The 26,542-nt window shown below is 38.2% G+C and overlaps 1 protein-coding gene across 18 annotated transcripts in view; it reads left to right on the plus strand.

Moving 5' to 3' along the window:
- The window catches only part of LOC108423613 (potassium channel subfamily T member 1-like), a 134,711-nt gene extending 108,304 nt beyond the window's left edge, over positions 1–26,407 (plus strand). For 7 of the 18 annotated variants that reach the window (XM_037531850.1, XM_017691014.2, XM_037531852.1 and 4 more), the window contains 14 exons: positions 968–1,140; positions 1,799–1,870; positions 3,150–3,284; positions 4,882–4,993; positions 7,344–7,445; positions 8,348–8,431; positions 10,167–10,295; positions 10,523–10,543; positions 11,096–11,393; positions 13,530–13,592; positions 16,438–16,467; positions 18,632–18,643; positions 20,113–20,197; positions 23,929–26,407. In XM_037531850.1, the coding sequence (XP_037387747.1) occupies positions 968–1,140; positions 1,799–1,870; positions 3,150–3,284; positions 4,882–4,993; positions 7,344–7,445; positions 8,348–8,431; positions 10,167–10,295; positions 10,523–10,543; positions 11,096–11,393; positions 13,530–13,592; positions 16,438–16,467; positions 18,632–18,643; positions 20,113–20,197; positions 23,929–24,046 (1,434 nt within the window). In that variant the 3' untranslated portion in view covers positions 24,047–26,407. Of the gene's footprint in view, positions 1–967; positions 1,141–1,798; positions 1,871–3,149; positions 3,285–4,881; positions 4,994–7,343; positions 7,446–8,347; positions 8,432–10,166; positions 10,296–10,522; positions 10,544–11,095; positions 11,394–13,529; positions 13,593–16,437; positions 16,468–18,631; positions 18,737–20,112; positions 20,198–23,928 lie in introns of all 18 variants that reach the window. The other 11 variants (XM_037531851.1, XM_037531855.1, XM_017691018.2 and 8 more) reach the window with 8 other exon arrangements.
- Positions 26,408–26,542: the final 135 nt, after the last annotated feature.

A 26,542-nucleotide genomic window follows, 5' to 3' on the forward strand; every position in this document is an offset into this window, starting at 1 on the left:
CAGACTTCTTCCTGTACCACTGGCAGTAGACTTGGGAGTTGATTTTGAGCTCATCTTTAATAATACTGGCCCATACCAGTACACCACCTCCACCTCACTGGTGTCTGACTCGAAGTGGAGCTCTTTGCCCGTTACCGATCCAGCCACGGGCTCATCCATCTGGTCCGTCAAGAGTCACTCATTTCATCCGTCCATAAAACCTTTGAAAAATCTGGCTTCAGATATTTCTTGGAGCAGTCTAGACGCTTCAGCTCATGTGTCTTGTTCAATGGTGGTCGGGTTTCAGCCTTCCTTATCTTGGCCATGTCTCTGAGCGCTGAACATCTTGTACTTCTTGGTACTTCAGGTAGGTTGCAGTTCTGGAATATGACAGAACTGGAAGATAATGGGTTCCTTGTAGCTTCATGCTTGATTCTTCTCAAATCCTTGGCAGTTAATTTGCGTCTTTTTTTCCTCAACGTTTCTTGCGATCCTGTTGACTATTTGCAACAAAATATTTGATGGTCCTGTGATCGCGCCACAATATCTCAGCAATTTCAAGAGTTCTTCTTCCCTCTGAGAGACGTTGGTTATTTTTTGACTTTTCAGAGTCAGTTCAATCTTTTTTTGGCCCATTTTGCCTAAATAAAAAATAATTGAAAAAATAATTAAGTGCCTAATAATTATGCACACCTTGATATAGGGCGTTGACCTCCTTAGGCCATACCCTCCCTCATTACACAGATACACATCACCTGCTATGCTTAAATCCATTAAGCAATCAAGTTTATCCAGCTTGGAGTTGCCTAAAAATGATAATATGGTACTCACCATAATAAATATTACTCACTTGCCTAATAATTATGCACACAGTGTATATTAATAATTAATTTTTTCTTAGACATGTAAATATTAAATATTGGTAACTTCTTAGAATGCATGTTTAATCATATTGGCATGGCATAACTGTACAGTGCCTTTCCCTCAGGGGTGTCGCCATAACAGTTTTGAGGATGCCAAGGCGTACGGCTTCAAGAACAAGCTGATCATCGTTTCTGCTGAAACGGCGGGAAACGGCCTGTATAACTTCATCGTCCCACTGCGTGCCTACTATAGACCCAGGAAGGAGCTCAACCCCATCGTGCTGCTGCTAGATAATCCGTAAGAAAATTTGCTCATCACAATTTTGCAGTGAAGAACTGTACATGTGGCACAAAAGAGGAAATCTACTTTAGTGCTGGACTTTGCTTTGACTTTTTGACTTTGACTTTGCTGTTTATAAAACAGACACATTCTCCAGACACATTCATTCAATTTTGTGATGCAGCAGTGTTGCCTCCACACATGGAAACAAGAAATGAGAAGATTGTTATGGATTGCAGTTCTGTTGTGCTCAGAACTGTTTAGATGCACACAGCACCGTGGGTAGATAAGCCATAATGCTCATCATCACACACTAAAGCCATCACACTCATCATCAGAGTGTTTTTCCACAGTGTTATCTGGCAGTGTGTTGCTGTCGTAAAGCAGAAGGAGTTCACGCTCATTAAGTTTCAGACTCTCAGACTGTCACAAGCTCTCGAGGACCACAATGGTTTTACTCCCTTTGTTCCCCCTCACCATGACAACGTTTTTATGACAACGTGCAAATATTGTCAAAATGCATTTGCAAGCGTGGCGATCAAGGCTCGCATAAGTTTTAATCAGGAGAACAAAGGCTTTCCATGCAGTCTCATCAGGTGCTACTATTCTCAGACAGAGTGCAGGGGAGGACGAGGGATGGATTGTATTGTTCAAACTGCTCTTTTTCTTCCTCCAGGCCTGATAATCACTTTCTGGAGGCCATCTGCTGTTTCCCTATGGTCTACTTTATGGCCGGCACCATAGACAAGTAGGTGTTTTCTGTTTGCCAGTTATTCGACTGTCACATGCGTATATGTATAAAGTTTTTCATAATTAAAAAAATATTTTGATCAAGGCTTGAAATTTGTTTCTAATATAAATAATATTACAAATATGAATAGAAAAATGTATGCTTATGATGTTTTCATACCAAAAAAAGACAGAGACCACCCTTCATTTATATAGTTTCTAGTCAAAACAGCTGTTAAGTAGAGGTTATTCATTTTTCAGCAGATGTTTCAGGAGGAAATAATACAAAATAAAGTACTTGCATAAAGAGAAAACAAGTCAACGGAAAATAAGTGAAAAAAAACAGGACTTTTCTACACCAGTTCATAAAATTCTTGAAATGTACAGAGAAAACGGGAGGCCTAACAACCATACTAGAGCTGGTAGAACAACAACACTGTCACCATCAGATAAACAGCATTTAAAGCTTTCCTCTTTGACAGATAGATTCAACTCTTCCTTCAGATGTGAAAGAATTCACAGTGAGAAAACAACTCAACACTATGGGTGTAAAAGGATGTGTAGCTGACAAGAAGTCCTTACTGAGAAAAAAGAAAACTTGCAATCAAACAGAGAAGCTGCTTATGTTTGCAGAACAATGGACTGACCACACCTAGTCCATATCTCAACATCACTGAAGTTGCTTGGGATTGTTTGGATTGTGTGAAGCAGAAAATGCAACCATACAAAATACTGAAATACAAATGTAATTGTTAAAGCAATTTTTCAGCTTTTTCCCCCCAGAGAAAAATTATAAATTTTACTTTACATTTTGGATAGAAATTATGTAAATGAAGGGTGAATTTATTATATAGTACCAGAAATATTAAATGTAGTTTTCAGCAACCAACAAGTGCTCAGCACAGGTAGGAAATTGGGCTCAATTAATGTCCTAAAAGCTCCACAGATTTATCGCATCAGCAAAAATCCTACTGATAAAGCACCAATATCATCTCATTCAGGAATGTAATGATATTTTGAAGAACAATCAAATATACTGTCAGGAGCTGATAGGCGCTAATAACTCTTTAAAACAAGTTTTCATTACTAATTTATGTCAGCCACTGTGGACTTGACGACACTCCTTAAAGTGAGTTATAATACATTTTTTATAGTGGTTGGATAGCGTAATGAGTAACAGACCCCAACTTGTGGGACAGCAGGGTTTATTTCTTGCACTTCTGATCACTCCATAAATCCATGTGTGTTATTTCAAAGTTGTAATGTCTTTACTATTGCGTGTTGAATTGTTTTTGTAGTTTGGATAATTTGCTGCAGTGTGGGATTATCTACGCTGATAATCTGGTGGTGGTGGATAAGGAGAGCACCATGAGTGCAGAGGAAGACTACATGGCAGATGCCAAAACTATAGTCAATGTGCAAACCATGTTTAGGTAAGCAAGCTTCTTTAATTATATTATATAATTATATAATATAATAAGAAAAAACATATGAACAATTACAATTTACATAAAGCATCATTAAAGGAAAAATAGAAATACTTATATTTCCGTATTATTATGGCTAAAGTACAACCCCAATTCCAATGAAGTTGGGACGTTGTATAAAACAAAATAAAAACAGAACATGATGATTTGCAAATCCTTTTCAACCTATATTCAATTGAATACACTACAAAGACAAGATATTTAATGTTCAAACAGATGAACTTTATTGTTTTTTGCAAATATTCACTCATTGAATTTGATGCCTGCAACACATTCCAAAGAAGTTGGGACAGGGGCAACAAAAGACTGGGAAAGTTGAGTAATGCTCAAAAAACACCTGTTTGAAACATTCCACAGGTGAACAGGTTAATTAGAAACAGGTGAGTGTCATGATTGGGTATAAAGGGAGCATCCCTGAAAGGCTCAGTCGTTCACAAGTGAGGATGGGGTGAAGTTCACCACTTTGTGAACAACTGCGTGAGCAAATAGTCCAGCAGTTTAAGAACAACATTTCTCAATGTGCAATTGCAAGGAATTTAGGGATTTCATCATCTACAGTCCATAATATCATCAAACGATTCAGAGAATCTGGAGGAATCTCTACAAGTAAGCTACAAAAGCCATATCAACAACACCCAGAAACGCCGCTGGCTTCTCTGGGCCCGAGCTCATCTGAGATGGACTGATGCAAAGTGGAGAAGTGTCCTGTGGTCTGACGAGTCCACACTTCAAATTGTTTTTGGAAATCATGGACGTTGTGCCTTCGGGCCAAAGAGGAAAATGACTGTCCGGATTGTTATCAGCGCAAAGTTCAAAAGCCAGCATCTCTGATGGTGTGGGGGTGTGTTAGTGCCCATGGCATGGGTAACTTGCACATCTGTGAAGGCACCATTAATGCTGAAAGGTACATACAGGTTTTGGAGCAACATCTGCTGCCATCCAAGCAACGTCTTTTTCAAGAACATCCCTGCTTATTTCAGCAAGACAATGCCAAGCCACATTCTGCACGTGTTACAACAGCGTGGCTTCGTATTAAAAAAGTGCAGGTACTAGACTGGCCTGCCTGCAGTCCAGACCTGTCTCCCATTGAAAATGTGTGGCACATTATGAAGCACAAAATACGACAACGGGGACCCCGGACTGTTGAGCACCTGAAGTTACACATCAAGCAAGAATGGGAAAGAATTCCACCTACAAAGCTTCAACAATTAGTGTCCTCAGTTCCCAAACGCTTATTGAGTGTTGTTAAAAGGAAAAGTGATGTAACACAGTGGTAAACAACTTCTTTGGAACATGTTGCAGGCATCAAATTCAAAATGAGTGAATATTTGCAAAAATCAATAAAGTTTATCCGTTTGAACATTAAATATCTTGTCTTTGTAGTGTATTCAATTGAATATAGGTTGAAAAGGATTTGTAAATCTTATTCTGTTTTACACAACGTCCCAACTTCATTGGAACTGGGGTTGTATAATATATGAATGTATTTGATTGTGTGAATTTGAAACATTTTCTGCATGTCTCTGATTCGTTCTGTCTCTAGGTTATTCCCCAGTCTCAGTATTATTACGGAGTTAACTCATCCATCTAATATGAGATTCATGCAGTTTCGAGCCAAAGACTGCTACTCCCTGGCCCTCTCCAAACTAGAGAAGGTGAACCATCTTCCCCACCAAAGAGTACTTTCTCTGCTCTCTGCATTATTTATTTATTCAAGTTATTTATACAGCGAACAAGGCTAAAGGCTAGAAACATCTCATTCCCAACAGGGCCTTATTGTACATTAAAATGGAACAACAATAACAGTGTTAAAAATAAATGGTAGAAAAGGCAGAAGTAAAACAAATGCTGAATTATAAATGAAAGTACATCAGACTCTAAAGTGAATGATTTTGAAAATTAATTATCAGCACAGAAAAATATCCCTCATTTTGTAGGACACTGGACATTTTAAACATGCAGACACCAGAGAGCTTGTCTTTTGAAGCAGCTAACTTTTAACCAGGCTTCATCAACACGACAACTTATGTTGCACATCTAACCTCCTCCAGAGCATCTCAACTCCACCTTTTCTGACAAAAAAAAAAATATATATATATATATACACACATGTATATATGTAAAATGTATATACATACATACATACATACATATGTATATGTGTATATATATATATATATATATATATATATATATATATATATATATATATACATACATACATACATACATACATACATACATACATATATATATATATATATATATATATATATATATATATATATATATATATATATATACACACATACACACACACATACATACATATATATATATATACACACACACACACACACACACACACACACACACACACACACACACACAGGCCACTTTATTAGGTACAATTGCTTGTTCAGTTGCTTGTTAACACAAATAGCTAATCAGCCAATCACATGGCTGCAACTCAGTGCATTTAGGCATGTAGAGGTGGTCAAGACAACTTGCTGAAGTGCAGACTGAGCATCAGAATGGGGGAAGAAAGGTGATTTAAGTGACTTTGAACGTGGTGTGGTTGTTGGTGCCAGACGGGCTGGTCTGAGTATTTCAGAAACTGCTGATCTACTGGGATTTTCACGCACAACCATCTCTAGGGTTTACAGAGAACAGTCAGAAAAAGAGAAAATATCCAGTGAGCGGCAGTTGTGTGGACGAAAATGCCTTGTTGATATGAGAGGTCAGAGGAGAATGGGCAGACTGGTTTGAGACGATAGAAAGTCAACTGTAACTCAGATAACCAACCAAAATCTCTGAGAAATGTTTCCACTACCTTGTTGAAAGTGTGCCACGAAGAATTAAGGCAGTTCTGAAGGCAAAAGGGGGTCCCAACCCTTTACTAGCAAGTGTACCTAATAAAGTGGCCGGTGAGTGTGTATGTATGTTTTTTTTTTTCATGCATTTTTTTTCAGCATGTGCCCGTCAACCATGAATATAAAAATAAACAAATTCTAGACTACACTCTCTCAAACCCATCATGTCTCAACTTTCTGAGAGGTAGCATTTAGAGGCATTAAAGTCTTCATACCTTTCACCACCACTGTGAACAATTCTGACTCTGTAAGTTGCTCTAAAATGAAGCATTTCACATTAAACCATTTGATTTTGTAAACAACTTCTGGACCAATCAGGGCTAAGCTTTTGACCAATCAGAGACAGCCTTCTGATAGCGGAAGACCGGTCCTTTTCAAGTGTATTTTTTCATGGTGACGTTTAGGGCATCAATCATGTGACAAATATTGCTTTTCAGCACAGAACACAAAGCATGCTACATAGCTATCAGGAATATAAATTAGGAATTGCTCCAGTAAGCACCACTGCCATTGCTTTTAACTGTAAAGGCTCTAATTTATACATATTGATTAAAAAAAGACAATAAACTTCTTATGTTGCACGCAATTGGCTGTTTCTCATAAGTGTCATGAACTCTAGGATTAATCATAGCCTGGGTATTTAAACCAGGGGCAATAGAGAAAGTTATAAAGCTGTTGTAAAGCTGAAACTTTAACAGAAAACTTGTCTACGTTTCCTTTGAATTTGCTTTGAGCTAGACCTCAGTGTCTCAGTTTACTCCACAGTACTGTGTGATCCACACAAGATCATTCAGACTGATGATGTGTCATACAAGAGTGAAGACACTAGTGACATTACACAAACTTTAAAAGATGCACAGCATGTGTATTTGTACAAATGTGCCAAAAACCCAGAACTTTGAGCATTAACATTTATCTTAAAGTCTGTAAAATCCATCAACAAAGAGTCCCTGATCGATCAAAGACATAAATCATGCTCACTGTTTAGATGAATAAATATTTCCAGATTTTAAATCTGTGTCAGTGCAATTCATTCTCAAATATATATCACAGCAAGAGCGTTACTGGCTCAGGCTTATTCAGATCGAGTGTGTGACATAACGCTTCTCTTTGTGTCTCTTCTATTTTTCAGATAGAGAGAGATAAGGGCTCCAATCTTGCCTTCATGTTCCGGCTCCCTTTTGCTGCTGGCAGAGTGTTCAGCATCAGCATGTTGGACACTCTGCTCTACCAGGTGGGCTATTTTCTTTTTGGATCACTACACCTCAAGGCTTTGTCTCCTTAACAATGCACTGTATTTGAACATTCTTGTGGTGCACTATGAAAGAAAAAACTATGTAAATAGCAGCACATAGTGCGATAAGGATTAGTACTAGCAATGTCTATTTGGTTATCTATTTGTTTAATTATTTAATTCCACTGATTTTTGTAATGTCTGCATAATTAAATCATCAAAATGTAGTTTGGTGTGAAATGTGCTACCCTAGAGAAATTTACTGACAGTGGAGGGGATGGGATCCAAATGGTTAAATGCATCTAAAAGCCACCTTACTGGAAGTCATTAGATGTCTCAGACATAGTTTTATATTAAGTTTTTGGCCTAAAACATATTTGTTTTAAATGATTTATGAAGGAGATTTAAAGGCAGGGTGCTGTAAGGCAAAACAGTATCCAAACATTATTGCCCCCCCCCCCCCCCCCCCCAGGTATACCTTCAGCATTACATATAAAATCAAAAGACACGTCCACTGGCGGTTTAGATAGTCAATACAATGGCTATATTTGCATAAATTTCTCTACAACAAACAGTTTCACAAAAGAAATTCATTATGAATGACTTCAACAATTGAATTGTGCAGAAAAAAGTGGTGGAATTCTCTTTTAAATGTTAAGAATAGTAAGAGGTGTTTTTATGACCCTATACCTTAAGCAAAGGCATTTTTTCCCCTTAAATTGGAGGGCACCTTGGCAGAGGTCCTGCATTTCCGATAGGTTTCACATTGAGTGTTTGATACTGTCCCCAGGCAGAGGATTTAGACAGAGAAGCAGTATTGATTTTGCTCTCTGGATCATTCCATGTGCACGTTCTGAGCTTTGTTTCCTTCCTCTCCACATCTTTCTCTCTGTTTCCTCTAGTCCTTTGTGAAGGACTACATGATCCCTATTGCAAGACTTCTACTTGGCCTAGACACTACCCCAGGCTCTGGCTACCTCTGTGTTGTAAGTTTGAACACACGCACTCTCAGTTGGTCTCCGTCTTCAAACATACGATCATGTGAGCTCCTGTTTGTTTGTAACAAAAACTTGCAGCAACACTGGCTCTTTGTAGATTGGACACCCATTCATCTTAAAGTCCTTCAGCAACAAGCCTCTGCATTTATCAAAGAAATAAATTGCTCTTACCGGTCAGAGGAGCAAATATCCTTTGAGTTTCGAAGGATGTGTCAATCCAATCCCAGTGAAGCACAGGTTGGCAGTTTCTGTTGTTAACATGAGTTAAAATCCCATGGACAAAATAAATAGATAATCCACTCATCTTGGCCTTTCACTGCAAATTCTACAACCAAGGCAGGTTCAGGTTTAACAAACAAGAAAAGTTTTCTCAGTAAGACAGTTGGAAAAACAATCTGGCAAATGTTTGCCAGCTCACAGCACAAACAAACTCTCTTCTCCCAGTGCCACCATTAATATGAAGGTTCCCTAGTGACCTCTAATGGCCAGGGTAGGAACAGCATATCACACAAACATAGTTCAGTTTATTGTTTAGTTGTTCTACAGTTTCTAAGTATCTCATATTTGCATGCAGGAAAGAAACATTACCATTCTCAGTACATAATGTGCAAAATAGTAGGTGTGCATCTTTGTAAGTTTATAAGATTTTCTTCTTATAAAAATTATTCTTTGGTTTAAAAAAATACAGTCGGCCTTGCTGCTTGTAGCAACTTTTGGCCACGATATTGCCTCACTGAAGTATATTAAATCATATTGTAAGGTGAACTATATAAGTCAAATATGTTTCATTTACAAATTCTAATAATCAAAGTCTAAAATCCCTGAAAAATTATGAAACATTTTCATCTTTACAAATTACAAAGTATATCTATCCTTGTTTAATCCCTGGCTACGTAAAACATTTTTGTATCAGTGACTCTGAGTGGTTCACTATAGGCTTTACTTAGTGTTCCATTCTTGCTTCACCTGATAGCTAATTTGCTTGGTAGAGAAGGTAGCATTAAGAAACCTGAGAAAGGTAGCATTAAGAAATATTGCCACCAACATTTACTAAATGTATTGTAATCTATTAAGTGATAAATGTGAGCAAAAAAATTTATTTACACGTTTCCTCTTACCTAAGGAAGAGCCTATCAGCGTAGACATTTATTGTGCCCAAAGTTTGCTTCTTTACTTTTGCACTGGGGGTACGAGGCTTATATAGCTAAGTAGGAAGCTTATATGATTCCATTTAATGTGATTCAGGCTGCACATCAATATCATCACACACTTGCTTTAACCCGTGTGGAGTTTTTAGTTAAGCTCAAAAATATTTGTTTATGTGGTTTCTGACACTGTATCACATTGTTATCTATAAAACTGGACAAAAGTATGGATAAAATTGGCTTCAGAATGGTGACTACTGCTGTTTTAGCTATGCACATACTTTTGTTTGTTTTTTAAAGATTATGCAGTTTAAGATCAGTTCTGATTTTCTTTGTACGGTACTAATTGGCAAGTAAATATGCTTCCATTTTTGTTAGCTTCAAATTTTAGCCAGCAAACATGTCTGATTGACTACATTTGGGCTTATAACTGTTTGTCAAAAACAGTTACAGCTTTAACAAGTAAGAATGGAGTGCCTTAAATTAACAGTGTCTTAAATTGAACTGTCCTTCATGAATTAAATTAATATACACATAAAATCACATATAAATTAATAAAGCTTTCTGGTTTTGAACAGATGAAGGTAACAGAAGAGGACTTGTGGATCCGGACCTATGGAAGACTTTTCCAGAAACTCTGTTCTTCCAGTGCAGAAATCCCTATTGGCCTGTATCGTACAGAATCCCACATGTTCTCATCATCAGAGGTAAAGCACCGTAGCCATTGCCTTCATTATTCTGTCTGTTATGATTAGGTCTTGTTTTTTACTTGCTTGGCTGACTCAGTAGTTAAAAGCTGCTTTGCCCAAAATGCTCTTTAGTTGTCTCATCGCATTCATGGTGCTCTATCTGTGGTCTAATGCTATCTACTCTCAATCCTTTCCCATTTTAATCTTCATGCTGTCTCATGTTTTGTCCATTTTGTTAATCTCAGTTCAAGGAAGTTTGCAAACAGGTAAGAAAACCATTTTCACCAATAAAAAAACTTCTCAACTCCATTTTCACACTTGTGCTTATAGGCTGCCTGTACTTTTCTCATTAATGCTGCAATCAGAAACTACTGAAACTGAGTTCATGTGCTGGAACAACAAAGACAGATAGCAAAGAACAACAGTGATACCTCAAGGCCAACTAGAATAATATCAGTATTGAACTAATGTGCTACATACGGTACTTGTTCTAGACTCTTCCTTAAGCCCTTAAACATAAAGGGCCTCTAAGAGCCATACTTCAGTCACTCACTCACATGAATACGTAACATATATTATCTTTTAACACTAGTTTTTAAACAAATTAGTAGTAGAATAATAAGTCAAAGTGAATTACCAGGATAATAAGCCTCATTTAAGGGGTAATGGCCTCAGACACTGCCCTGGACTCTGCTCTAGGAACCTTATCGCTATAATTTCCAACTATTTAATAGCAGTGCTCATTTGCACTATACTTACTTCTCCACCAGACTAAACATCACTTAATTAACCACTGAACCTTGTTACCATGGTGACAGTCTCAGGTGTCCGTCAACGTGGAGGAGTGTGAGGAGGCGCGGGATCGGCGAGAATCCTGGAAAGAGAAAACCGCCCACAGGAACTCGACAGGCAGCGATCAGTCAGAGCATCCACTCTTGCGGAAAAAGAGCATGCAGTGGGCGCGGCGGCTGAGCCGGAAAAACACGAAGCCCCCTAGCCGCGCTGAACGCATCAACCAGCAGCGCCTCAACCTTTACAGGCGCTCTGAGAGGCAGGAGCTGTCCGAGCTGGTGAAGAACCGCATGAAGCATCTGGGTTTGCCCACCATTGGTTACGGTGAGTCAGCAAAGATGAATGTCATTTGAAATATGTTGTATTTGTCAGCCTCATGCTTAAATGTAGGGAAAAAAACAATTCTACAGTTTCTGACTGTCCATCCCATATTCATCACCATTCCCAGGAAAACTTTAGGCCTGTATCTTTGTCAATTTCTGAGATTATAATCTTTAAAAGTGGCTGTGGCCTCTTAAAATGAGCTCTTTGGTAAAAGATGCAAAAATTGAAAGTTACTGATACTAGTAATTATTATTTAGTCTAAAGTGTGATAATCTACCAAAACAAAAATTAGAGTGCCTTGCTGAAAATACAACTTTGGGCCTTTGTATCGCCTCACTGAAGTTTTTCAACTCTTATTGTGAGGTAAACTATGTTTATTAGTCAAATATACCTAATATACAAACGAAGGAAGTCTAAAATCCCTGACAAGTTAATTCATCTAAAATAAGTAGCTAAAAATGAATAACTTACCAAAGTTTGCACCTTTAAAATTTACAAATCTGAGGATTACGACTAGGTACACTTATTCTGTATCCGTGTCCAAGGCTACCAGTTGTAATCTCTATCTACTTAATATGTTTTGGTACCACTGACCTCAGAGGCTAACGCAGACGTAGTGCCATACTAGGGGCAGTCATAGGTTGGAGGTTAGGGAACTGGCCCTGTGACCAGTAGGTTGCCGGTTCGATCCCCAGTGCCAACAGTCCATGACTGAGGTGTCCTTGAGCAAGACACCTAATCCCCAAATGCTCCATGGGCCCCATGGATAGGGCTGCCCACCGCTCCAGGCAAGTGTGCTCACTGCCCCCTAGTGTGTGTGTTCACTAGTGTGTATGTGGTGTTTCACTTCATGGATGGGTTAAATGCAGAGGTGGAATTTCCCTGTTTGTGGGATTAAAAAAGTATCACTTAAATGTTGTTTGAAAAATTGCTTGCACTAAATTGTGTCAGTGGAACAGCAGCAAGAGAGAGGGCTAATCTCTTCATTCTCCGACTGATAAAAGACACTGTTTATAGTACCCACCGACTCAAATTTACTTCCACAGCTACATACAGTTTATAGGACTATAGCATAGATCATAAATTGTGTCACAACAAACTGTTCATGAACAATTATGACTCAGCGTGGTTCATTAGGTTTCCCTCAGATAGATAACTTTGCTATATAGAGTCTGTGAAGGACATCAAATCCTGAGAAAGGTAGCAATAAGAGTGCGGTAATATAAATTGTGAACAAGTGCAATAATTTGTGCTTTGCAGTTGAAATAAATAAATAAATTACTGAGGTGAACATTATGCAGGCAAGATTATCTATAGGACTCTCAGGAGTAACCTGGTTTTGACAGTGACTATTTAGGGGGTATGTAGGGGGTATGTAGTATGCAAGATTTAGCTAGATGTTTATTTTATACATTTTTTAATATAATTAATATTGATGCCAGTTACCATAAGTCAGCTAAGTGTAATCACAGTGCAAAAAAGTGTGGGTTACAACTTACAGTTGATTGTAAATGTCAGCGGTTTTAGAGGCCATACATTATACAATGATACGTCCCTTTATTAGTACTCCTCCATACCATTAGTACTCCTCCATACCATTTCATATCTTGAAAAAGAAAGGCTACATCTGAGGAGCTTGAGGAAATAATCTAACATCATAGTATTCAGAGTTGCTCACAGAGAATCTTATTAACTTTAAAATTTAAATTAAAATCAAAATTAAAAATTATATAGTTTGTATGACAGTCTGAAAAAATACTGTGAATGGCATTGCTTTTCCCCTCATTCTCACTGTCCTATTCCTGGCTGTTCTTCAGTCTTCTCTGCATCACCTAAAGCTTTGTTTTCTTTTTTCTTTTTTTTTGTTTTTCTCTTTAGTTTCAGTAATCTGATGCATTCAGTTCACATAAAGCAAAATGAGGATAATACACTGTTGTATTATAGAGTATCCCTGGAATACAAATGTATGAGAATGTAAAATTTTCAGAAAAAATTCTATAAAAGATACCTGTGGCTTAATTTTCTTGGTTTTTTGTGCATGATAAATTATCTGCTGCTTGCCTGGCCTTGCTTGACACCTTGCTTCTTTTTTCTTTTTTCTCTTTCTACCTTGCTTCTTTCCTCCTTGTGTTGTAGAGGACGTAGCTAATTTAACTGCAAGTGATGTGATGAACCGAGTAAATCTAGGATATTTGCAAGGTAATGCCACGAAACGACACTGTATCTGTTTACTTGTAACCCCATTCCATTACAGCAATTAGTTAATGTAGTTAATTGTGTAGTGAAGTGCTTTAATTCCATTAAATGCTTTCCATTGTTGAACAAAAGAGATCTGAATGAAATTGTATATGTTAAAGGCACACTCCACCATGTTTCAATATAAGGTTTAACATTTCAGGAACAATGACAACAAATGTTGGCTGAATGTAGTTGGTGTGAGAAAAAGTGCCAGTGTTTATTACAAAGATGTTAAGAACAAACTACTGCTGGGGCCACTTGTATCTATTGCATGGTTTTGTTCTCTTATGTTTTTTCATTGATCTTAATGATGAGATCACAGTAAAATGTATTTTTGACCAGAGTATAATTGGCTATTATGAACATGATATTGGAAAATGGTGGAACAGGTCTTGAAGTATGTTTTCCTTAAGTATTCATGACACATACAGACAGCATGCCAAAACAAACAGACCTTAATATCTCATATATTATGTAGCGGTGGGCAGTATGAATCATTAATCTATTGTTATGATAAATTACATGACAGCACAGTATGCTTCTCTGAGCATATCATGGATATTGTCAGTTGTTAAAGAACCCATATGAACTGCATGCTTTATTACAAAGAGGATAATTGCTCCTGACTAGTGTGAAATGTTAAAAATAATTAAATTCAGTTTTTAAGTATTTTTTAAATGTAGCACTATTGGATCTTTTGTCTCTTTCAACTTATCAAACCTCAGAAAAACACAGGCTGTGATCGAAATTGATCCCTATGTGCATCGTAGGGCACTATTGAGTACGCTAACCTTCCAGAGTGATTTTGAGAGCACTACAATCTCCCACAATGTACCTGTAATTCCTAGTGAACATTGCAGCATCCATCAGCTGAATATATACAAATGTGCATCCTTAGCCATTAAAAAGGAAATTACAGTCTGTCAACTCTCTTGTGAAACACTTAAATAAACAACAGCTCTGTACAGTTTTAAAAAAGACTGTAATTCTGTTTATCATATGACAAATACAAACTGAAAACTGTGGGTTATTGCAGTCACTGACCAAGAATTAAAAGAACACATTGTAATATATTAGCTGTACAAAATCATATATTGACCATGATATATTATCAGAGATTAAAGACACATAATAAGTTGAAATACTGGCTAATTCGACAACAGTGAGCTAGTATGCTCTCTTTTGAAATTTCCATTCAGGAGCAGAACGTAAGCCCATCTTTTGCCCATTTCCCAGTGCTTTTTTGACATGTCAGATATGAAACAAATTGGCAGTGGGCATCCACAGAAGCAAGCAAATGAACTGGATCCTGACTAGAAAGCCTCTGCATCCTTCTAAAAAGCTCCATGACCAGAAACATAATAAAAACAGGAGACAGCTTAGAGCTCAGAAGCACTTAAAGACATTGGCTAATTATTTCCTAAACAGGTAAGCACTGAGCTTCAGCTAAGGTTGGCTAACTTTAACTCATTTACTGGAGGGAAAATTTCAACATTCAAGTACTCACATACATACTCTATGGTTTGTGTGCAGCTGGTTTATCAAGGCAGACGAGGCTGAATGCTGACTTTCTGTTCAACAGCTTCTTGATCAGGTTTTTACAGTCCTCCTTAAATGGTGTAGCAGTTACATTTTGACTCCTCAGGCACCAAAATGCATCTGCTGCAACATTTCAGGTGGGAAGGGAAAATTTGAACACAGAATGTTGTCGCTTGGTATTGTCAAAGTTTGCTGTTGTCAAAGTTTAACATCGCACTCAGGTTCAGTGTCCTCAACCTGGCAACCCATGTGACCTTCGGGCCTGGGGAGAAGGGGGCAGAGCAGACAACTCTTTCCAATATTTTGAATTCAAACCTGCATTACCTATTTATTCCACTTGCCTTAACAAACAAAGACAAGAATCTCATGAAAAGTGTAAAAATAAAACCAGAACCAACATTACAACCAGCATCTTTCAGGATAACAAGCTGGAATGTCCCAAAGAGATCAAGAAGGGGGGTTCAGTGATTTTCAGCCACAGTCTCATAAGATCTACTCATTTGTTTTGACTTAATTAAAAAAAAAAGTTTGTCAATGCATGTCGGCTCCCAACATTTACCTAAAAGCACCATCTCAAAGATGAAAAATGACACATCACCACTATTTAGTACACCAAATAGTTCTTCCCTATACAGCACAACACTAATGAGAGACTAAGGATCCATTTCTGTCACAGCCTAAACATGCATATCATGTATTCTTGATGTATTTTAATATTACACTATTTTTGCCGTATTGCCCACCCCTAATATTAGATGTAAAGAAAGATGAGTGAGGAAGGAATAGGCTGCTCTTGTAGTATTCCTATCAGTGGTTTTCGTTAAAACATCTCATGCAAAACTTGCAGCCACACCAGCCCCTTTGCAGATAAGACTGGACACCCCTACTAAGTTAACATCATTTAAGCTCTAGAAATGTTAGCAACAGTTTTCATGAACGAAAATGGTTTGTTTATGTATGCTGCTGAATGCTAGCTCTTGAGTACTTCTATAAATAATCAACACATTTACTTTTCACAGTACAAAAAAACGGTCTATGTATTTCTCCTTTGCTTGCCATAGAACCCAGCTATATTTCTTACAACACACATGTGAACATATTTGAAAACCAGAAATCATTTTCTCCCTTTTTTCAAAAGCACATTAGTTGCATTGGGTTGCAAGTCAGCCAGATGACTGCTCACAATCCATAATGATTTTACCCATATTGCCCTCTTAAGACTAGTGATGTAGTTGTCTTTTTCTCCTCTGTATGGTACTACCTGAAGAGGGTACCTACATGACAGAGGGTACAACAGGTACACACCTAGTTATAGGCACCTGATGATGATGATGATGATGATATGTTGAAGGGCTTTGGTTCCAGGATGTTTTGGACAGAGTGGAGTAGAAAGCATTCCGCGTGTGTTGGGAAGGTTACGCCTGATCAACCTACTTTTAGTTACACAAGCACTCACTTTCATGTCTGCTTTGATCTAATTTTAAACCCGCTTCAGAAGATATTTCAGAGAGACTACTGGGACACTTGTTACTCAGCTTTTTATATACAGTGAGGAGGAATAAATATTCAGACCCTTGTTTTTGTTATTTAATATACTTCTAGTGCATATATTCACCTCAGATTTATGCACATAATGTGTTTTGACTTGGACTTATAATATGAACAAATATGAACAAAAGTATGCAGTCCACCAGGTGTTATTATAAAAGGTGTTGCTATTAAGAAAATTTCAGACAGCAAGCAGCAAACGCGGTGGGCATTAAGGTGAAGGAGCTCTCAGGGACAAGATTGTTACACATCACTTTCATAGTAACAGTAACACAGCCATAGCAGATATTAAGCATCCTGTTATATTTGGCTCTATAAGGGAAGGTTTTGGAACCACAGGTACTTGTCACTGTATACAAAGTTGTTCACAATCATCTCCCACTCAAAGCTTCTCTGTTTAAAATTTGCACACAGGCATTTAGGCAAATTAGAACTGTTTTAGAGCAACATATTCTGGTAAAACAAAACAAAAATCAAACACTTTGGCAGTAATTTAGTTGGTCATGTCTGGAGAAAGTAGGGTTGAGCATATGAGCCCATGTAAAGTACATACCTGCAGTGAAGTTCGACGGTGGGAGCACCATGATACGGCACATTGCAAGTCATTGAAGGAAGCATGAATAATGGACTGGGGGATAGTAAAGGAGAATTTAATTTCATCAGCGAAGAAACTGAATCTGAGAAAAAAGATGAACATTTCAACATAACTCTAAACATACAGTCAAAATAACTCGAGTAGTTTGGTGAAGGTGCTTACATGGCTTAGCCAACCTCTTGACTTGAGTCCCATTGAAAATTTATGATGGATTTCAGAGGGACCCTCCTGAAGACAGACAAATGATCAAACATTCCATTTTGTCCGAAACAAAAAGAAATCCACAACACTACTAAAACTTTACCAAATGTTTCGGTAGTGACTGTGTTGGTAGTGATAGTTTTAGCTCATTTTCAACAGAACTCAAAAACTAAACACTACATGACTAGCAAGCACAACTTTGAACAGTTGAATAAACATAAATCAATATACACACACTTGCACACTAATTTTAAAAATTTGGGATACATACATCAGAACAATGGGATCTAACTGTTCACCATGTGGCCATGAGGGACAGGGATGCAGTCTCACATCCTGCTCTAAAATGCAGGGGTGTGGCTAAAATAAGGCTCTGCCTATGGACTAAAACTCTGTGTTTCAGTAGTGATATAAAACATGGGTGAATGAAGGGAAAAAAAACCCAGCAAAAATACTGCCCCCCCCCCCACACATTATTTATGTATTTATGTTTAGCTTATTACTGTCTTAGTGCTCTGGATCATGCATTTAGATGGATCATAACATAATCCTTGTCAATATCTAAAGTCTGGATACTTTTTTTTACTGTGAGACTGCAGTTTGAAGTAATTTGTTACAATAGTCCTTGTAAGTCTAAAGTCAAAATATACTGTGTGTATGGAATCATATTAAATAACAAAAAAAAAGTCTCATTACCTGTTTCCCCTTTACAGTAAATACTCCTTTTCTCCCACACTACTAATGTATTTTGCTTCACTCTGATTGGTCGAGCCTTGGCTTGGTGGGTCTGACAGATGCTCTGAGCATGCCTCTATCTGTGTGTCAGTCTTCATGTATGTCAACTTAGAGGCTGCGTATGTTGGCATGGCAACCTGGCGACGTGCGTGAGATGGTCTCTTGGAATGGCAGTGATGCAAAGGGCATATAGATGGTGTATAGATGGATGAATGGGTGGATGGATGAGTGGATGGATAGGTGGATGGGAGGCCACGGACACCGTCTGCATGCTTGGGCGCATGGGAAGCGCTTGCAGCTGCATGGGCGTCCGTAAATGCAGCCGTGTGCGGTCAGTAACGGTCAGCCCTTTTCTCTCTTTCACCCGGCCCGACCTTATAAGTGGCTCAAACAGGTGGGTTTGGACGAGCAGAGGCACTTTGTCCCCAAGCTTGAGCCCCCCCATCCCCTCTCCCCAGCATCACACTGCTCAGTCACTCACACACAGGTAAAACACACAGCGCTGGCCCTGAAACCCAGTCGACCAAAGCAGTACGAGTCTCTGAGCTGGTTTTCCAGACACAGAATAACCTTAGTGCTGGACTAAACTGACCTGTCCGTGCTCTGCCCACAAATGCGTTATTTTGTTGTTACTGTTTTTACAGAGATTTACAGAATATAGACAAAAAATCCCATTCAACCTAATAGGAAACTGTAGCATCCAGCTTGATTATTGTGAAATTAAGTTTAGTGGGCAATATTTAGGTTATTTAGGTCACAAAAAAGGTTATTAATTTTTAGCCAGTGATTATTTGCTATATTAACAATTGCCATTAACAGTTATTTGGCTTTTTGTTAATTGTATGTAACTAGTAAAGTATAAGTCTAAAGTGGCCACATTGGCTGATTATCTATCTTGCTTCCTACCTATTGCTGCTTAGCTTATTTAGAAGCTTCCAACTGGGCAGACACAGCTTGAGCTTAAACGAACAAACATTATTCACCCTCTAAAAGTGTTACAGCACCATTTGGAAGTTAGAATTTGTGTTGTTTTCATAAAAACCATGACATGTCTTATTAAACACATTTTCAGCTTTCTTTTATTCTTTTATTTGCATGTATTTGCCTCAACCAAACTGATGAAAACCCAATTCTCATTCTGTTATTTATTATGTAAACATACGATTCTGAAAGCTAACAACTTAGTAATTGCAGTCAGCTTGAATAATTATGGTCAGCTCAAATAATTGCAATCAGGCGATTATGTAATAATACATCTAGTGATATTTTTTCAGATGTTTATTTTTCTTGCATATTTCAAAGGTTACACTGTTGATCGTATATTTTTGTGAGTAGTGTATTCAGGTTAATTGTAACTTGGGGGCAAATGCACCATTGTCCCTTCCAACCTTTTGATTAGCGTAACTATGGTCCAACTTAGGCTGAATGGCATTTTTATAAATAATCTGTTAAAGCTTCTTCAAACTGGTAACAGTGGCCACAAAGAACACATTTGTGGGTGAGGCATGGATAGATTAATTAAACTGGGATACTCAAATGAAAAAAGCCCATTTTTAGTCCAGGACTAGGCTTAATCTCTATCCAGAAAACCAGCCTGAATGCAGACTCTCAGGAGAAACATATTCCTTTTTCCATTTATTCTGCATTTTGTTAGATTCTAGTCTCTTTTCAGAACTTAATCAAACCACGTAGCACACAGCCATTAGTTTGTCACTTATTTGAAGTTTGACTGATTAAGTGTGGCAGAGAAAAGTGTTAAAGATACAGATAATTTTCCACAGACTTCTATAGTGCTCATTAATTAGTGTATTGCAGAAACCTACTGAGGGGACATTAACAGAGCTTCTTTTCTCTCTTTTGCAGATGAAATGAATGATCATCAGAACACACTGTCCTACGTGCTGATCAACCCTCCTCCAGACACTATTCTTGAGCTCAATGACATTGTGTAAGCCTCAGACAAAAGATATTGCTTTTTGATAATTACTCAAATTATTCTGTCCTAAATTATGAACTTATCAAGAAACTGGGGCACAGTTAGTCAACATGTATGACACATGCAGTAGTACAGCACGTTTTCCATGCTCTAAAGGACTCATTCGCAAGAATAGTTTTCACTCTATTTGCTCCTAATTTAGTATATCAGCTAAAACATATTTTATGTCCAGAGTTTGCTTCTTTGTTGTGGACCTGTACCTAATGTAGCTAACAAGCAATGGAGGCTGCACCTCACCATACAGCATTGTTAAACCAGTGAAATTGCCTGGTCAGGAGGATCTCAGCTCAATGGCCACTTGTTTATCACAAGAAAGCATAACGGCCTACAGGAAAACAAATCTTGGGCATTTTTTAACACAGAGATTCTGTGTTATTTTTTCATTGATTTTTATTACAAAGTTGTCATTGAACGTGCAGGATGATCTCAGTACTGGCCTAAGAACCATCAGAGGGTACTTAGCCCAGTGGTTGAGAAACCCTGGTCTAGTCTGAAGTAGTGGATACTAACTGTCTCACCTTCACCCCCTACCCAAAACTAAGGTATAACCACAATCACATGTACAAGTGCTAAACACCACATTTCCCAGCTAGCATGAAGCAACATAATTAAAACACTCAGGCAGGTTATTTTCTCATTTAGTATGTCTGACATTTTATATTTTGACTCTATTAAAATGTACTTATAACTCACAAGGTTAGTTAAAATGGTAAGTTAAAGTTGTTAAGATGAATATGTAGCATTCTTAAGTGCAATAAGAGTGTCTGGGACTGGGACAAAGTACCCAGACTTAGAAGACAAGAGACCCAACATTATTTAAGAAATACTGCTGTAGACTCAGAACTCAAAGCACAGCCTTGTGTAGTACATACAGAAAGCCTAAAGGGGAATGGGTTAATATATGTTATTCACTCAGAAACCACATAAGCCCGTCTGTTTGCAGCAAGTGTGAGGATTTAGACATGCAGTTTGCATGATGATCATTGCATCGTTTTTAATTACATTTTGCACAGCATCCCAACTTTTTTGGTCAAAGAATGTTGGAGATGGAGCTGCCGGGTAGAAGGAGAAGAGGCAGACCTCAGAGAAGGTTTATGGATGTAGTGAAGGTGGACATGGAGATGGTTGGTGTGAAAGTAGAGGAGGCAGTGGATAGGGCAAGATGGAGGCAGATGATCTGCTGTGGCGACCCCTAAAGGGAGCAGCCGAAAGAAGAAGAAGAAGAAGAAGAAGAAGAAGAGTTTGCATGATGCTGATTGGTGGGCTTTAAGCTTTTGCTACTTGTTAGCGACATTAGCCAGACATGTCCTAGCTGACTGACTAAAACTCCAAAAAAGCTGGGATGATGTACAAAATGTAAATTAAAACAGAATGCCAAGATGTGTAAATCTATATTTACTCTATATTTAATTGAAAAGAGCACAAAGGCAACATATCAAATGGTAAAATGTTTTGAAACATATATGCTTATTTTGAATTTGAAGCCAGCAACACATTTCAAAGGAGTTGGGATAGGGGTAGATTTACCTCTTCTTTTAACAGCCCTCTGTAAGTGTTTGGGAACTGAGGAGACCAGTTGCTGTAGTTTTGAAAGTGAAATGTTTTCTTATTCCTGCTTGATGTAGGATTTCATCTGCTCAACATTTTGGGGTCTCCCTTGTCATATTCTTCATTTCATAATGGACCAAATATTGGACTGTAGGCAGGCCAGTTTTGTAGCCTGACTCTTTTATTCCTCTTTAACCTGGAGGATGCAGAATCCATGATTTCCAAAGAGAATATTCAAAGTTTGTTTCATCGGACCGCAGAGGTGGCGGCAGCATTTCTGGATCCTGTTTATATCTGGTTTCTTCTTCGCATGGTAGAGTTTTAACTTGCATTTGTGGATGCAGCAACAAACTACAGATTCATGTCTGTTTCTAATGCAATGCCACCTGAGGGCCCAAAGATCACAGCCAGTCAGTAGTGGTTTTAGGTCTTGTCCCTTGCCTACAGAGATTTATCTTTTATATAGCGTAGGTGATGAAAAGCAAACGGTCTTTGCTATTTTATGTTGAGAAACGTTATTCTTGAATTGCACTGCACATTTGCCTGCGCAGTCTTTCACAGAAGGATAAACCCCTCATCATCTTCATCGTTTCTTGCCCCTGTGCCAACTTTTTTGAAATGTTTTGCTGGATTGTATTTCACAATGAGCATATTTAATGTGTTCTAGTTGTACCATAAATGAGGTGCACATCATTGCATCGTTTTTATTTACATTTTGCACAGCATCCCAACTTTGGAAACAGGGTGGTAAAAAGGGGAATACTGGTCAGGTCAGTTGTATATGGAGAAAAGAGAACATTACACAGTTGTGGCACAGGGCCTCTCTGGAAGCAGGATTGGGAACTACTGTTCTAGATGGAAGCCAGTGTTATTGAGGATAAATTTACAGCAGCGGTGCTCAATCATATTCCTGGAGATCCAACAGAGGTGGACGAAGTACACAGATCATGTACTTGAGTTAAAGTTGAGATACCCAAGGTACAATATTACTGCAGTAAAAGTAGAAGTCCTTACTCTAGACCTCAACTTGAGTAAAAGTACAAAAGTATTTACCTTCAAATGTAATTAAGTATCAAAAGTAAAAGTACTAAAAGATTAATTATGGCTCTGATGCCCTGTTATTTTTATAACACGACTCGCTTCATGAACTCATTTTAGGTAAAATCCTCCAGCGTCTCTCTTGGTAAACCAGTCTTTTAATAGAACGTCATTAATTAGTGATGCTGACGTCTATTAAAATGATCATAAGCACAAAACACTGAAGGTAAACAGTTTCCATCAGGGAGAACCGAGTGGCTCTGACATCACTTTTACAAAGTTTCAGTTTAAGATTACTTTATAAATTAGTTACAAGTTGAATAAAAACTGGCTTTAAACTCAGAATCACAAATAGGTTTTCCTTTACTGTGTTGATCTGTAACAAACTAACCAAAACTAATTTACTATAAAATGAAAGTGTTTGTATGAATTCAGAAAAAAAGACGTGCCAGTCTCGACTGCATGTGTGGACATATTTCTATATTGTGGTCTATTTACACAAAGTTAGGTTAGTTCATCATTTAGGGACGCATGTGCTCCCAAATTCTTATGCTGCTGCACTGATGTTGAACCGTGTGCTGCACTGGTTCAGTATGACCAACAGGTCAAAACAAGCTCAGAACAAAGTGACCGCTGTGCCCTGATTGGTGTTCTTGCTTTGCGCTTCTTTTGTTTTGACATGTTACATTTTTATACACACAAAAATCAAAAGGAACGACAGATTTCTCAAAATGTAGTGGAGTAAAAAGTCAGATATTAGACTCTGAAATGTAGTGGAGTGAAAATAAAAAGTCGCCCAAAATGGAAATAAGTAAAGTACAGATACACAAAAAAACTACTTAAGTACTCATTAATTACATTTACTTAGTTACTGTCCACCACTGAGATCCAACCCTAGTCTAACACACCTGATCCACATAATAGCGGCCTAAAGGGAAATCTGAATATTAGAGCCAGATGTGTTGGATCTCAAATCTCCAGGCACAGGATTGTGCACCCTTGGTTTATAGGGTAATTAATAAAAACTATACAAAATACTGAAAGAACATAACATTGTTTAGCTACATACAGTACATTATGAACATTCTCCCCTCCAGGTACATCATCCGCTCGGATCCACTGGCCCACGTGCCCGAGGACCTCCCAGGGGGTCAGGCTGGGGCCAGGCTGAGGCAGGACTATGGTGCAGAGACACGAGGAGAGACGCATCTCTGAGTTCAGCTCTACTCCCTGCAGGCTGCTTCAGCCTGGGAGCATGCATGAAGAGTGCCTCCTGACCCCATCCCAAACAACCCACCATCCACCAACTACACTCATCCAATCACGCTGCCCTCTACAGGGCCATGGCAAACCCATCACTTCCAACAAACAATACTTCATACAAATTATCATTTTATGATCCAAGCGTGAGCGGAATCTGTTGGCACATCATAGCAGAATTCCAGGGATGTGGTCACTGCACTTTTTGTACTTCAGACAGATTACAGGAGGTGGGTTGTAACACATGGAGTCGTCCTGGACCAAATGCACTGTTCAAGTCCGTTTATTTCACTGGGCTTTGTATCAGAGAGAAAGGGATCATGCCTGCCAGTCAGAGAGTGGCACAAGCACTGATGTGAAAGGAAATTGTCAGAGACGTTCTAATCACAGAACTTACGACTGATCCACTTTGTACATACATGTAGGTACATATCTGTTTACATGCTCACTGGTTCTGCAGTATTCATAGTATTACGTTGTATTGTTTTGCCATCGAAGCACAAGCCTTTAGAACTGCCCAAACCCAGTGAAATCAAACTTTCTTACCAAGAACTGTGTTCAATTCATGAATCAATATCAAGTTTTAACTTTTACTATGAAAGTCACATATCTAAGATTATCGATCCAGTTAGGGTCTTTTATCTTTACATTGTACACTCACAACGCTAATCACCTTTGTAGTGCATTTTCTGAGCCTCATACTGAATTATTTGTGTGTATGAAGAAGCTTCCTGCCACTTCAAAGGACTTGTGACCTGCTAAGATGGATTACGCATAACAGGATAGAAACTACAGTCACAGTATATCCCACAGAAGGGCTGCTAATAGAAGTATGTACACATGAACTCAACACATTTGATACAATAGCGTATAGGCATATACACCTACAGTTTATAGGTTATGGTTATGTTTCAGTGAGGTTTTGGCTAAAAGCTATTAACACCGTTTTCTCCTTTTTGTAATATAGATCGTGCCAGATGTTCATTTTTTAATCAGATTATTTTGCTTTCTCTGCACACATTAGGTTACGTTATTTATGTTGTCCATTCAAAAACTACATATAGATTTTTGCACTAAGCTCTGTTGATCCAACAGAGTAACCCAGTATGGCATGACCCTTTAACCCTAAACGACAGAGAAGTGGCAGAAGTGTACATATAGAAGTTTTAACTTTAAACATTTCTTGTAAAATTGATTTTAAAGGTTTTTTTTTTCTTCCCCACCACAGCCTATTTTTTTAAACATATGTTGCATGATTTTAAAGCTATATTGGGAAAGTGGAACAAAACAGGCAGAACAGTTTGGAAGTTTCAAGAATTTTCAGGGGATTTTTTGATACCTGATGTCAGAACTGCAAACCTTTTGAATATTTTATTTGTAATGGGCACTTCGTGAAAGGGCCCAAGTATGATTATGTATTGAATTTTTTAAACACTTAGCAGCAGTTAATTTACAGCCTCGTCATGATGCTCCCCAAAGACTACCATAGTTGTTCTACTGACCGCTGCGTTAGCTCATCCTGAACAGAAAGCATAGTCTATGCGGATCCTCAACTCAATTAACGATGAACGGTAGATATACTGGAGATCAGTTCCATCTCAGGTCACTCAGTAATAGGAGCAGAGCTGGCAGGAGGAAGGACCAAAGTGCTAATGATCCAGAATGGGTAGAAGAAATGTCACTATTGAACAGCCATCAAAAGAACTCAGCCATATAAAGATTATCTACTAGCCATAATTCCACTTGGTGTCCCGTCAGTGTTTTCGGGTGTTGGAAATGCATCTAAACGCTGCTCTCCGGCCCTGCGTTTACACACTTTTCCTTGAATAAAATGTGACTGACAAGAGGATGGCTAATGCTTCTCATCCACTGGTTACCTCAATTGTCTTGCTCATGCTATCTTAAAATGAGTCAAAGGAAATACAGTAGGTGGACTGCTGAGTTGATAACAGTATATTTTGTTATCATTTGTAAAGGATATGCATATTGTGCATGTTAATCTAGCCTACTGACTTCCTTTTTAAAAGTTACACGTTCTGTTCCATTGCCAAACCACTGACCACTACCAACAAAGTGGTACAAGATCTGTAGTTTCGTCAGCATTTCAATAGAGGTAGAAGACAAATGGACCGTGCATGTCCTTATATTGCCAAACCTTGGAGAGACTCATGTTTACATTTGCTGGCTCCTGTTTTTTTGTGCAGAACGGTGCATTGTAAAGAGGAACTGATCCATTTTTTGTACAATTTCTTATATGAAGTCTGTGTACTTCCAATATGTATGAATGATTCAATAAATGCTGCATGCAGCCAGAAACAGTGTTCCTTCATTCTTAACTGTGGCACGACGTTGCATGAATGGATTTTAGGAAGCGAAGAGGGCACAAATTTTTTTTTGCTTAATTTCAAAAGTATTTACAACGTTAATACTGTTTATACAAGCCACACAAGC

The sequence above is a fragment of the Pygocentrus nattereri genome, chromosome 20 (genome assembly GCF_015220715.1).
Source record: "Pygocentrus nattereri isolate fPygNat1 chromosome 20, fPygNat1.pri, whole genome shotgun sequence".
Taxonomy (NCBI): domain Eukaryota; kingdom Metazoa; phylum Chordata; class Actinopteri; order Characiformes; family Serrasalmidae; genus Pygocentrus; species Pygocentrus nattereri.